The sequence below is a fragment of the Manis pentadactyla genome, chromosome 4 (genome assembly GCF_030020395.1).
Source record: "Manis pentadactyla isolate mManPen7 chromosome 4, mManPen7.hap1, whole genome shotgun sequence".
NCBI lineage: Eukaryota > Metazoa > Chordata > Mammalia > Pholidota > Manidae > Manis > Manis pentadactyla.
In genome coordinates, this window is record NC_080022.1 from 93,529,883 (window position 1) to 93,545,011 (window position 15,129).

Here is a 15,129-nt window from a genome sequence, read left to right on the forward strand (position 1 = left end):
GATGGAACAAATAGTAGCAGAGGAATCGAGTTCCTGTCACACAAGGCACTCAAGCATAGGCTGCACTTGGAAAGAAATCGTAGGAAATATTCAGGCATTAAATGGTTGGTACAGAAGAGTTTTAAGCTTCTCTTCAGAACATTTATGAGTTTGCAAAACAGTATGGTTTCTGAAGATCTTGATCATTATAAATAGGTATTCATAATAGATAGGAGAAAAATCACCTAGAAGAAATTATTTTTTTTCTAAATAACCTATCAGTGGTGAATGGCATTTTTCCTTATTATTTAAAGTAAAAAGTACATATACTTCACATATAATGACTTACTTTTTCTAAATGAAGAAGAAAACCCTTCAGCTCCAAATGTTTTTTGTAGATCCCCAAAAGGCCAATAACTCTCAAAATTTGCCTGGCAGCATAACATGCATTGGATTTTTCTCTGTTGAAATTTCCAATTCCATTCTCCTCACATCAAAATAATGTGTGGTATCACTCACGTACCTTGCAATTTATCACTGTTTTGCATTGACAGTATAATGCTGACTTGAAAATACAAGCCTGTTAAAATGTAAAGTCTGACAGAAGACAACTTGTCCTATTCATCATTATATCACTAGCACCTAGAATAGTTCCTGGGCATGTATGAGATGCTCAACAAATACATGAACAAATGAATGAATATAGATACACAATATTCAGTGTCATTCAATAATCATTTCAGATATGACTTTATCATCTCTCCAACAAGACTGCTATTGCTTATTATCCCATGAAGACGAAACATGAAGTTTTCTCGATTGTTTCCATTATAAGGATTGCCCATCTTCAACTGTAGCTTATTTTGTATTGTGTAACCCAGAATAATAATTCCTGTGACCTAATAATTTCTTATCCAAAAATATCCTAAAAGTAGTACACATGACATTAACTTCTAGGTTTAAACTTCTAAATTAAAGCTTGCTCACTATTACAGAATTCACTGATTATGTCACTCTTAGAGGAAGCCATATACATAGTTGGCTCACTACAACTGATAATTCCAAGACAAACCTACTCTGTGTTAATCCCTACATTACCCAGCCAAGTTGGAGACAGCACAGTGGCCACCGGCAGGTCTACCTTTCCTGGTTGCACTATTTTCATGTAAGAAAAAGGAAAAACACCACACACAATAGATCAAAGCCTCTGTTCTAAAAGCTCGGGGAAACCAATATTAATTCAGCTTAATAACTTCATCTGCATTCAGTTTTAACCAGAGTAATGCTTTTTGTGTTAATGGAAATTTTGGTACCTGTTCTTTATTCTTTCTCCTGCCTGAGACTTCTCCTTCTTTATGACACACAAGGAAAATATCAAGTAAGTTTTAAATTTAAGCAGAGAAAAAGGAGAGGTCAACCCCCACTAGGCAATAACACAACAATAATACTGTTTAATATTTACTAATGCTTTGTCATGCATGAAATGCTTTTATGTGTTTCTGGATCAGACAAGCTACTGAAAGACTCCATTTTATGACAGCTGTGATTTTTCTAAGCACTGTCCTGTGTCCTACTTCTGTTTACTGCTGCCAGGAAACTGCGGTTTAGTTCCCTATGCTGACTTAACTGCCAATTTTGAAAGGTTATAGATAATACATTAGATTCAAGGAGAGTTGAGCTGGCTTCCACCTGGGAGACTGATGTGAACAGGTCAGTACCATAAGACTCAGCACAGCCCAGGGTCAACAGCTCATGTCAACATGGATTCATATCCAAAATCAAATTCTTCATACTAAAAATGGTAATGAAAGCCTTTTAAGGAGGAAGAATAAAGGTTGTTTTTAGAGAAATTAATTTCTCCAAAAAAAAACAAACATGCATGTGGGCAGGCAACTACAGAAATGCTCTGTGGGCTGATACTTTGGTAGCTATGCCTGTAAGGCTACCAGTTTCCAAACAGATCCTGACAAGCTTTGGAGACCCAGGAATGCTAACGCAGGTGCCACCAGTCAGACTGTCATCCAGCATACGGCTCCTCCAGGAAGGCTCACCACTGGGCCAACCCCCTCACACCACCTGGTTTCCTCTGCCCCTTCTAGTTTGCCTTGGGGTGCCATCCAGCAAAGAGATGTCAGAATAAGTAACAGTCACCAATGTTATTGCTACTGGGAAGAACATGCTTCAGTAGCACAGAGCCACAGGAATTGAGTTCCTGTCACACAAGGCACTCAAGCATAGGCTGCACTTGGAAAGAAATCATAGGAAATATTCAGGCATTAAATGGTTGAATTTAATGGTGTGGTTGACTACTGAGTAAAGCAAAGCTTATCATGGACACTTCAGGCCATCCAGTAAACCACATGATAAAGCCTGATGAAGCCAGATACCTGAAGAGATGCAGACTACTCTCTGAACAGAAACGTTTGATATTCAATTGGACAGTACAAAATACTGCCAAATACAGATGATTCATCCACATATTTTTGTTTTAGTTTTGGTGAAGTAGAGAACATTTTAGAGCACAAACAGCATGAGGGCCCAAACAGGAATCACTGCTACTACAAAAAAAATCACACTTCTACAAAAGGCCGTAGTGTGGTCCCATTATAGCTGAGGTCATTTAGTGACCACACATAGCACTACACATTCCTTAGGCCTAAGTCATCTTCACGCTGTGAGACAGGCATCGCTAACTACAGCCATGGGCCAAGTACGGCCCACCACCCGTTTGACTCCTGCACTTCTGTATTCTCTATGACTGTGTTATTACTGCAGTGAGGGAACTCAGTGACTGTGACAGACACCATAGGATCCACAAAGCCTAAAATATTTACTCTCTGGCCCCTGCGACAAAGAGAAAAAAAGGATGCTGGCCCCTGTTCTAAGAGATGACATTTGTAGTTTCGACAGATACTTATTTATATATATTTGAGAAGATCCACACGAACCTCTCAATGAAGAAAGAATGAAGAGGACGGGGAGAAAGGGGGAGCAGGGAGAAGTAGCAGCGCCTGGGCTCGCCATGGGGTTGGTTCTCTGAGTCAGCTTCATGCAGATACTGGAGGATGTACATTGAGGCAAAAATATAAGCAAAGTTAGTCTTTTAAATCTGCACGATAGAATGTCACATTTGCTGGCAAACTTGTGGTATTATAAGCACAGATCATTCAGTAACAAAGACCGTCTTCTCTTGAGACACTCACCAGATTTCTTAACCTTGAATTAATGTGTAACATGACCCAGTTCTATTCCTCTAAATGCCAGGATGGCTGGGAAGGCACTCTCTCTCCGACCTGACCAGTCACTCCCCCCAGGAGAGGCAGTGAGGCCAGACGTGTGAGTCTGCTGCAGGGAGCAGAACACAGTGGGGAGGGTCACACTCTAGGGTGGTGCTGCTGTGGACATCAAAGAGATCAGGGAAATGGCAGAGCAAACAGGTGCGTGAACCCAGCTTCCCTGGTGACACCCATCAATATCACAAAATGTAGACTGTGACTGGATTTCAGGTGGAAAATGGAGGAGTGGAGCCTTTCTTCTGAGCCTGACAGGTGGAAAGAAATAAGCTGGACACAAGGAATCAGGAATGTGGACAGAGAGAAATGTGAGGAAGCCAGTGAACCTCAGACCCTAGAACTGGACTTCGGGCCTTTTGCTTACATCTCCTAGAGGTAAGGAGGCCCAAATAGCATAGGAGTTACGTGTTGTTCTTCAGTATTAGCACAAATATAGCTTAGATCAGCATTATTTTAAAGAGGACTCTGCAATAATATGAAATTTACCCATTTTGTTAGATTCTAAAAATTCCATCCAAGCATCAAGTCAGATCTCCAAAAAGAACATCTGGAAGGACAAAAAGAAACAAAGTCTGGAAGCATCAGGTTAGGTGTCTACAAAAATGCCTTCAAAAAACTACAATCCCATTTTTGAAGGCTTTTATCGGGGAGGTGAAGATGACGAGTATAAACAAGTGGTCAGATTCAATCTGCAGATATTGCTGAGCAACTGATTAATGTGGAAGAAAAAGGGCACCCCTTGGGCCTCCATCTGTTTACACTGTAGTAATGGGACTGGGAGGAAAAGATTATTTGACCAGAAATACAGGTGCTCAGTCTTGAATTCAATCTATCACATATTGACCGAAAATTATTATATCTAGAAGTTATAGTGCTTCAATTAAATTGCAATCAAACTTTTAAGAAAAGAAATAAAGATATATGACATCAACTTCTAGAACTTTCAAAAAAATCTAAAGCTGCTGTGGAGAACATCTGTTTTTTAGTGTCTCCACCTAAGGAGACTTCTTATCCTGCTAGAAAAGAACTTTCTTTCCCTCAAGAGCTGTGGTGATATTTTGTAGGACACTGAGAAGCCCCTAACTCATCACATCTTTGTTTCTGTTATTCCCCTGGTTGTCAGAAGACTTAGAGAGTGAAATTTCCGATTTACAATGAAGGTAGGATTACCCACTGCGTGCCAGACACTGTGCTAGAACGGATCAGGCGTGTGAACAGTATGGACAGAACCCTGGCCCTCTTGGTGGTTTTGGTCAGTGGGACAATCAGCCATGAGACGGACGGCCAGACCTGGCATCCCACAGTCCAAGGGCCCAGGTGCGTCAGCCCTGGGACATTCAAGGTACACACACAGCAACCAGAATAACCAAAAAGCAATTTCATTCTTTACTTAGCACTTCAAACAACATCAAAGGGAACATAATTTCGAGTCCACAGAAATGCACATCAAAAGGCCCTTTTCCCCTTTCCCAGCCCCTCAGACCCCAGTGAAAGTTATTCTAGAGCCTCACTAACACCAAAACCAAACCTTTCTTTCCATTTCCAGACCCCTGAAGCTTGCTTTCCCTCATTCTCCCAGCATTGGCCATGTAATTCATTTAGCTTCTCTCCTAATAAGCAAGGAAGAATCCTTACTCTAGGAGGAGAAAAGAGGCAAAATTGAGCAAGTAACATATTCTCTCTAATAAGTAGGGGGATCGGGGGGTGGAGGAGAAACTATAAACACTACACTTGGGTCATTTTTGTCTGGCCATAAAAGTACAACTATGAAAGAACATTGAGGAGGTAAGGTTACTAGTTTAGCATAGGGGTCAGGAGGGGCGTCTCACAACATGACATTTAAAGCCAAGGTCTGCGGGATAATGAACTGGCTATCCAAAGACCAGGAGGAAAAACAATCCCAGGTGGAGGAAACTCATGGGTCAATGCCCAAAGCCTGAGCATTCTCCAAGCACAACGGACACAGGCAGAACTGATGTGAGATGTGGCTGGAAAGATGAGCAGGATAAAATCATGGAGGGCCTTCTTAGGTCCTGGGAAAAATGTTGGTATTACACCAAGTGCACTAAATAGCCAACAAGGGTTTTACATAGGACAGGACACAATCAGATCACCCTGGATGAGTCCTGAATAATGGACTGGTGGGAGGCGGGAGCAGATGCAGAAGCTGATTAGAGATGTGGGAGGCTTAAATCAGGGAGGGGATGGTGCCGATGACAAGCAAGTGGTCAGATTGAAGGTGCAGAGACAGCTGAGAAATTGACGGGGTGGGCAGGGAGAAGGGCAGCCCTTGGGCCTCCGTCTGTGTACACTTGAGCAAATGGGACTGGGAGGAAAAGATTATTTGGGTAGAAATATAGGAGTTCAGTCTTGAATTCAATCTATGATACAGTAACTGAAAATTATTATATTTAGAAGTTAGACTTATTTAAATTCAATTGCAAGAGCTCCCTCATTGTTGCATGCCCAGGGCTTCCAAAAGTGTCTGACAACAGGCCAGTGCTCAATAAATATTTGTAGAATGAACACAATTTCCTCCCGTAATTTATCTCTCTGGTATTCAGAATATCTGAGCAATATCTTAAGATTGAAACAAATTATGTTTGATAAAATATAATTTTATATTTGAAATATGATCAACATACTCCCTGCTTTTATAATACAAATTACAGGAGGTAAATTTCAAGAAAATGTTCTTGTCTAGGGGAGCCTGAGTTTGGGGAAAATGCTTTCAAACGTTGTTCTGTTTGACCTCTGATTATTTAAATTTTTCTTTTTAATTCTGTGGCATGTGTGCTTTTTTTGGTGAGTGACCTCAAACTCCTTCTGGAAGTAAACGAGGAATAAATTAGAAACACTGTGGCTCAGATTAAATGTGATTTAATGGCTAGATTCCTGCCCCCTGCCCCCCTCACAAGCCCCCCACCCTCTGACTTAGGCAGCTCTCCTTTTCATCCTGGGAAACAAAGCACAGGGCCTGGCCCTCCCGACGACCGGGGTGAACAAGACACTGTAGCCTGGTCCCAGAGGCCCTCCCCAGCTCCACAATTTCCATACCTCTTTCTCCATCTTTTCTCCCACTACCATTTGCCTTAGCATTTAACAGATAAATACTCTGGGCTGGTATTTTAGCAAACGTCAATGATCTCTATGTATTTCCCCCAGATGATCCATGTAGCACTGTGCCTAGCATATGGTATGTAGTGAAGAAATCTCAGATAGCGGTAGCAACGCATCTTCAAAGGGGCTTTCTTTATTTAAGGGAGTAAATATGAATTGCTAGAATTTCAAGAACTGGGTCATGTCCGAAGGGATCCCAGGCAAGAGGGCCTCTCAGTTCCTCCAATAAATAAGACAGAAGCTGGTTCAGGATCTGTGACTTGCTACCGTATGCAATGTTTTTTTCGCCTTATTTTACCTTTTCTTTCTCTATTATTCAATGTATTTCATATTTTACCTTTGACTTATTTCTGAAGCATTTAAGGAAACTGTCTGACCCTCTAGAGGTCCTAGTCTCAGTGAAGAAAAAAAAGGAAAAAGAAACCTGACACTAGTTTTAGATAACAGGATTTGAGTCATGTTGTTTATTTTAGCACCTTCATGGATAAAGAAATGTGAAGTGAGATCCCCAACTCTACTGTAAATGATACACTGCTGAACTTGTACAAATTTGCTGAAATACTTCCGTGGTTACTAGTTTCCTGAGCTATAAAATGGGCATGACAGTGTTTATTAATATAAATTTAACAAGAGAATTCATAAAAACACACTAGATAGAAAGGATTTAGAGGAAACACATCCATAGTTTCCTTGCAACAGTTTGAACATTGCTATGGGCACTCATACTCACATTTTCCAACATTATTATGAAAACTAGTTTAAACTAATAAAAATATGTGCCATCCTATTTCAGAGAAAACTAAATGGAATTGCAAGAGACAGTGGCCTAAAGCTCTTTTGGAAATAAATAAGAATAAGCAATGCATATCAATCATTCTCTTAAAGATTTAAATATATTCTTTAGAGAGGGGCCCCAGGACTATGGCTCATGAACACGATCAGCTCGATAACTGTTCCAAGAACCTCAAGAGCAATCAGTCCTGCTACCTCCCACTTCTCACTGGAACCAAAAAAAAGAAATCCTTCTTACTGCCCGATCCAAGAGGGACACTGCTGCTTTTTCCTTCATTCAGCCTTTCTTATGGACGTTTGCCAGGTTCTGATGGTCCACTGCATACTTTAAATTCCAGAAGTGGTTCTGGCCAAAGAAGGTCAGAGAAACGGCTCCTGAGCAGGAATGGAGACGTGCTGAAGAAAGACAGAGGCTGAGATTATCTCACCTCTGGGAAGATGCTTTGTGTATACCGGACACTTCTTGTTTATTGGTATTCATGCTTTTCTATGGTCTTTTTTAATGTTCTAAATTAAAAGCAGTGTTTTAAAAGCCTTAAAGGTGATTCACAATTTTTTTAAGACAAAAATGATCCAATCATCCTATAAACAGCAGAACTGCCATCTTCTGTAAATAGAACTGGCAAGTATTTCATCAGTCTTAAAATATCACCTCCCTTGACTTCCCACAACCCTCCCATCAATGCCTCCTTTTACTTTTCAGAGTTCCTTAAAGCAACACTCCAGAACATTCTAGGAGGGCATACAGGACCTATGTTAACACTAGAGAGACTAGAAGAAGCTGGCCTGTGTGGATACACAAAGCTTACTGTTTTTCATCTGCCGCCATGAATGCTACAGGATTTCTTAGTTTTCTCTTATTTTTCATGCCTTAGAGAATAATACTAGAACTTTAGATAATGGGTAAAACAGCAAAATTTGAACCACAGGCAAAGTCTTAAGCTTTAGGATTTACCTACATTATTCTACTTCCTAAACACAGGACACAGACACACAAGATCTAGCTGTCTTATCAATATGGAAGCAGGGGCTTTCCTGTATAATGAGCTTCAAAAGAGAGGGGAGGAAATAAAATGATGGAATATTCTGAATCTTGACTAAAATTCTAATTTTATTTTGCTCGTACAAGGCATAATCCCCGCTTATAGAAGCCCTCAACTTTGACTCTGAGAAATCCTCAAAAAAGGTACTTCCACCGTCTCACCAACTGCACGGGCAGTCAGTGGGGCTCGCAAACACAAACAGCCCCTTGGGTGTTTAATTACACTCCAGGCATTTGGCAAGTGCTCAAAAATAACCCCCGTTTCCCTGTGTGGGGTACAGCCATCTTTCTTGTGGAGGAACAATTTAAATACGCTCATACTCCTACATGTATATATCCACGGCAGCAACGGGTAGTGTTAGAGTAGGTAGAGAGCCAGACATGATCAGGGAAGGCGGAGGGGGTCTTCGGCCAGTGCTTACATTCCGCTAGATGCCCATTTTCTATAAATGCCATGCAAACTGCTCTCCCAAGATGCAGAGTGGGAATTTAGATAAATTGGCCAAAATGGGTCAGTTCCAACTCAGAGGAGAAATTGATCCAAGTTTCACCCCCAAAATCCATTAACATAGTAAAAATAATGCCCCCCATCATTGCATAGTAAAAATCACACCTCCCCATGCCATGGCAGTTCCCTTGGACACCAAATAAAGCGTCAAAAATCCTTCTGCCCTCTGTGAGGGTGGGGCAAGCCTGAACGCCAGGAAGACTCCACCTGTTCCCTTTGAAACCTAATTTCATTTAGGGAATATCCATCTTCTTTCATGTAAAAGCCTCCCACTGTTCTTTCCTTCAGCACAACCCCCTCTGGGTTTGCCTGCATCCCAGTTCTCGGGCATATACTCTTGTCTTTTTCTAAACTCTAAATCTCCAAATAAATTCAATGCTGAACAGCTTTTCTGCATCCATTCTTGAATTCTTTCTCACAATGAGACCAAGGACCTGTCTCCAGTAAAAATAGTTGCCTACAACTACCCATTTCTTCCTTCTTCCATAATTAAAGAAACTCAATTCTTTAGACAGGCCCAATCCTGCCTACAATAAACATTATATTTTCTAGGCTCCCTTGTCTGATGTGGCTACATGACTAAGCTCTGGTCAGTATTATGTAACAGAAGTTCGTGGCATTTCTGCAAAGGATCCTTAAAAATGAGAGATCATCATCTACTACCTAGAATGTAGATTTTACAGCTGGACCTCCTGCAGCTATCTTGGATGACAAGGTGACCAACCTTGAAGGTAGAAGCCAAATGGTGATAGTGGCAGAGCAGAAAGATCTGAACCTGGATCACTGACAATACCTCAGAGAGCCACCACACCACCCTGCACCTGCCTACCCGGATTTTCTAATATGGAAGAGATACAAGCTTCCATCCTGTCAAGTCTCTTGTATCCAGACTTCAGCTGTTTGGTTTATGGCAACTGAACAAAATATTAATTGATATGCCCATTATATAGTCCAAGGAGCCTGCCTGCTCTGGAAAAGAAATTTAACTTGCCTCCTCTGGAGAAATTCCTTTACTCATCTCAAGATTGTATAGCCAAACAGAACCCATAAGAAAATACTAGCCTAGCATCCTTGCCCCAAAAGAAAAGGCTTGAGATCAGCTCTGCCGCTGCACATGATCAGAACCCCAGCACACTGTCACTCCAATTTTAAATGTTCACCAAGTGCGGTCTACCACTTGAAACCTCACTAAAACAGCACACTGGTTTATGATGTACCTGCTGTCTGTCAAAGACTGGGTAGATGTCACCAACATCATGACTTGTGCCCAAAACCAAAGGGCACAGTCATATAACCATTTGCATTAATGCACACACCTACTGACCTCTTTCGTTTCATTATGATGATCAGTAACAAAAATTTGTAAGAAGTATAATATTACACTGGAAGATGCCCTCTGATTTTCTAAGTCCCCGTAAGTGTACTAGGATCCTAAACACAAAACACTACTATAATAGTGATAACAGTAGCATTACTTATTCAGTACCATATCACTGTTGTTGTACAACTTAACTAGCACTCTGCATAGCTTATATTATTGGGAATTCAAAGTATCATGTTCCCTATTTTACAGAGGAGAAATCTGAGGTGCTGGGAGCTCAAGTAACTTCGCTAAGACTATGCAATCCATTCACGACAGTGATTATTGCTGAATAAGCTTAAAAATATTTTAGCTGCACAATGTCTCAAAATACTAGATAAAATAATCTTAGGAAAATTATTTTTCTCTCTTCAGAACTACAATAAAACATTCTAATCTAACTACATTTTTTTTTAAACCTGAGCATTTCTTAAAATAAGGCAAAAAAAACAAAAAACAAAAAGCAAATTGACAGAATTTGTCCACAAATGGTAAATAATGCTAGGCTACAAATGAAGCAAATCACAAAAGCGTTTTTCCTTAATTTCACCTTTTTCTAACAGTTTCAATTTCAGGGTGGCCTACACATTTCCATAGAAGCAAGGGTGGTTATGTACCCTTTAATCCATAAACATCAAAACTAAAAAGAAACCCCTAGAATGATATGTTCTTGTGTAATTAACATCTCTTTATGCCATTCCTTTTGAAACAGGTCTGATTTATTTCCCATCTCTTTGTTGAGCTTCCACTTTAATAAAAAGAACAAACACTGAAAGAAATCAAGCCCTTAAAGCATTCACTGACGACATAAGCAATTTATCCAGAACTCAAACAATAAATGAGTTAAAAACAAACGGGGAAGAAATCAATCTTTTTATTAAAAATCAGGTGACTGCATATACATGTATGTATGTGTTTGTGTGTGTATGTGTGTTTTGTGGAAGGTTCTATTTAATTTTAAGATATAAGATACGGCAATTATTAAAAGTTTATCATTAAAATAATTAATATTTTAATGGGCTGCTCAAATCTAAAGAATTAAAATATGCCCATGAGAAGAAAGTCAAATAGAAGGTTAGGGCTCCCTCTTTCTTTAGCTTGAAGAAATGCACCAAAACCTCTCGGGAGAACAAAGTTACAAGACAGCCTGGTAGCACTGATGTTCCCAGCAAGTGTTTCTGCAGCCTCTGTACACATGTTACAAGCATTAGAGTACATTTATTGGTGGTACATTATTCGTAAGAGATTTAAGTAGTAGAAAAAAGCACTTTAAAAGTAGAAATACTCACAAAGCCATTTCAAACTGTTCCAGCCACTTTTTCTTTAAGTCTTTTGTTTTGCAATAAAATTCTAACCCATTTTGTCCTTGGGTATGGATGAGGTAGAAGCCATAAGACCACTGTTAAAATTAATATTCTTCAGATTAATATGTATCATTCATCAATATCATGTTTCCAAATTTACTAACCCACCACCGTAAGCCTCAACAAATGTCTCCTAACATTATACAGAACAATCATGATACTGTAGTCAATTTCATATTTCACAACAATTTCTATGTCAAATGTACTTTACTACCTTGATCATTAAGGCATTAGAGATGATCATATCAGCTGTGGCACCATCCAGTTATTTCTCAGGCTTGCTCCTAATCAGTTTCTAGAAAACACCTGGATGGATACACCACCGCTCTCAATGTATCAGCACACTTTCCTTGACTGCTCAAAGTTAAGAGTAAATTATAGGTATTAATTGCCAAGAATTCACCTTTTTGTTTTCTTTATCGGTTGTAGGATTGTTGGCTATTTTGTACTGCTGAAGATCTATTATTTCCTTCATTTCATAGTTATCACCTTTCCTCTTACACACAATCACTGCCAAGTCAAATAAGAAGATGTGCCTGTGAGAGAGAGAGAGGGAAAGATATTGATTTACAATAGTTTGGAAGCATGTGTTTTAATTCTTCCTTGGTAAAGATTTAATTAAACCAACCAAACATTTTCCTTTGAGTCAAAGACAAAGTTTTGCACATTGAAAAGAATGAACTGTGTGGATCCTGGCATTACCCTTTACTAAATGTCCTTATGATATCTCAGTTTCCTCATTTAAAAAACAGGCAAAATTATAATAAGAATAATATATACACTGCAGAGTTTCTGTAAGAAATAATTGAGATAAGCCACAATGTGCTACCCATAAGCAATTACTTTTTTTTTTTTGTTTAAAAGCCAAACATTTACAGAAAAATATTAATGACAACAATAGCAGTTAACTTATACCGATGTTACTAGGAGCCTTCCAGAATGCCTTGGGAAGCATTCATCCCTTCCACGAAGATGACTCACTTAATTTAAATCCCCAGGACTAACTGCTGAGGTAGGTATTATTGTCATCTTCATTTTACTGGGGCAAAAATCTGAGGCTTAGAGATGCTATATAGTTAGTTCAAGGTCACATTGCTCCTGAGGTGTAGTGCAGGATTCACGCCTGGGTCTAATTGCGGAAGCTGCATTTTTAACCTACATTGCTCCTCATGACTTAATGGACCACCTGCAACACAAATTGAGTGGTATACCAAACATAAACTAGAAAAATTATGGTTAAACTTACATGTTGATATTTTTCTCATTATTATAAACAATATAATTGGAGAGAAAACAAATACATACTATTTCTATATGATATTTATACATCCAATCATCCAATATCAATATTTATATATTTTTCAAATATTCTCATTGATTAACACCATACATATTTTCAAAGTGATAATGGTAATGATACATTCCCATAGCTCTAATACTTGCTTCACTTTCAAAGTCTGTTTTCCTAGAGAGGCTAAAAGGACACCTTTCTAACTACCTGTGGAGTCTGGTTATAGAGGTGGAAGCAAAAGCTGATGCTGCCCCCTGCTGGCAGACTTTCTCACTCCAAAGTTTCCAGAAAATGGCCATTTGAATCAAATGGATCAATTTGACAATCAGATATATAATTAGAGACACCAGCCCAAGCTCACTAGTCCTTCAAGGATGCTGCCTACACACTTCCCTCAAGAACATCTCACTAAATTGTCCTCACTTAGACTTCCTTCTTTGGGCATTTTATATTTAGTTATTTTAAAAATGCATCTCCAAAAAAATAAGAAATCAAACAATTGTATTTTTATGGTTGATATCTACTGTTAGTTTTTCTCTGGTCTCATTTTAATGTGTACTTTTTTACCTTAGCCAACACTCTGTGTTTGTCATTTTCTTAAGAACTTACAAATCAACAAGATACCAAAACAGAATAGGAAATACCTAACATTTCTATATGGTTTTTGGAAAACCATAGGTTGGTCTTTCTTCCTTTGTCCTGGAGGAATTGCTTTTAGGGTTTCCTGATAGTATATTTTGATGCTAATTACTAAATTTGAGAATAAGTATTGCTCCTCTTTTCTTACCTTTCTTGTTTTGTATGCTTGTCTAGAGTGGTTATTCGAATTTCACCATCTCCCTGAGGTCGTCCAAAAAGCAAAACTGGTTGGTTCTAAAATATAAAATTTACATGTCTCAGTTTTCCATAATCACATAAAAACACAAAGAAATATTTGTGAAGGTATTTTCTGGGACAACTATGTTATTATAAATTTTATCATTTTACATTTTTAGCACAATTACTCCAAAAAGTGATACACTTTCAAAAACAGATGGTCCTTGGTCATCCCCGGAGGTACTGAGGGCATTAATTAATTTTACTTATAACCCTAATGGGGAATTTAGCTACCAAGAGAGAATGAATTGGTAAAATTCAAATCACAAGGAAGTGACAGCAACTAGTATTTACTGAACATCCGCTGTGTACCAGTCATTGTACAGGTATAGGGCAAATGATAGAGACCCTGCTCTCATGGAACATACTGTCCAGTAGGGGGAAAATATTCACTTTAGTATTTAATTACTGATGTGTAACTGCCATGAAAGAAGAGTACTGGAGCATGCGGAGCCAGGGACCTAATTTGATATAGGGAGTCAGGATGGTTTCCCTAAGCTAAGATATAAAGAATGAAAAATTCTGACTTAATGATTAAAAATAATGAGTCATTTCTCCCAAGGCAGACAATAAAAACGTTTCTAAGTATTTATGAGTACCTACTGTAGAAGATGCCAAGGGAAAAAAGATTGGCTGAAAATGATCACTAACATTTAGATTATATTCTAATAAAGGAGATACAATGTAATTAATGGTATAAGAAAGTATAAAAATAAATGTTCCCTATCAAAATCCCATGATGGCTTTGCAGAAATAAGTAACTCCATCCTAAAATTCATATGCACACTCAAGAAACCTTTAATAGGCAAAACAATCTTGAAATAGAGCAAAGTTGTCCTAATTTCAAATTTTATTACAAAGCTATGGTGTTCAAAACAGTATGGCACAGGTAAAAACAAAGACTTCTAGATCAACAGACTAGAACAGAAGAGCCAGAAATAAGCCTTCAGATATATAGTCAAATAGTTTTTGACAAGAGTGACAAGACCATTCAATGGGGATAGGACAGCCTTTTCAACAAATGGGGAAACTGAATATACAAAGGCAAAGGCATTAAGTTAAACTCTTACCTTACACCATACCAAAAAATTAACTCAAAATGGGTCAAAGAGCTAAAAATATAAAAAGAAGAAAACATTTGGGAAAAAGTTTATGTCATTGGACTTAACAATGATTTCTTGGATATTACACCAAAAGCACAGATAACAAAGGACAAGGTTATTAAGTTAACTTCATCAATATTAAAAATTTTGTTCATCAAAGGACATCACTGACAGAGTGAAAGGGCAACCCACAGAATGAGAGAAAATATTTGCAAACAAAAAGTGTGATGAGTATTGATAACCAGATGACATAAAGAATCATATAACTCAGTAACAAAAAAACAAACAACCTTAATTCAAAAATAGGCAAAGGACTTGACTAGACCATTTCTCCAAGACATGCAAATGGCTAATAAGCACATGAAAAGATGCTCAGTATCACTAATCACTAGGGAAATGCA

General features: G+C 38.6%; 1 protein-coding gene across 5 annotated transcripts in view; it reads right to left on the bottom strand.

Annotated features, from left to right (window-relative positions):
• Positions 1 to 15,129, bottom strand: part of VAV3 (vav guanine nucleotide exchange factor 3) — a 390,975-nt gene that overhangs the window by 171,514 nt on the left and 204,332 nt on the right. For all 5 annotated transcript variants that reach the window (XM_057500482.1, XM_057500481.1, XM_036895319.2 and 2 more), the window contains 3 exons: positions 13,537 to 13,622; positions 11,862 to 11,994; positions 11,384 to 11,493 (listed from right to left, as the gene is read on the bottom strand). In XM_057500482.1, the coding sequence (XP_057356465.1) occupies positions 11,384 to 11,493; positions 11,862 to 11,994; positions 13,537 to 13,622 (329 nt within the window). The remainder of the gene's footprint in view (positions 1 to 11,383; positions 11,494 to 11,861; positions 11,995 to 13,536; positions 13,623 to 15,129) is intronic.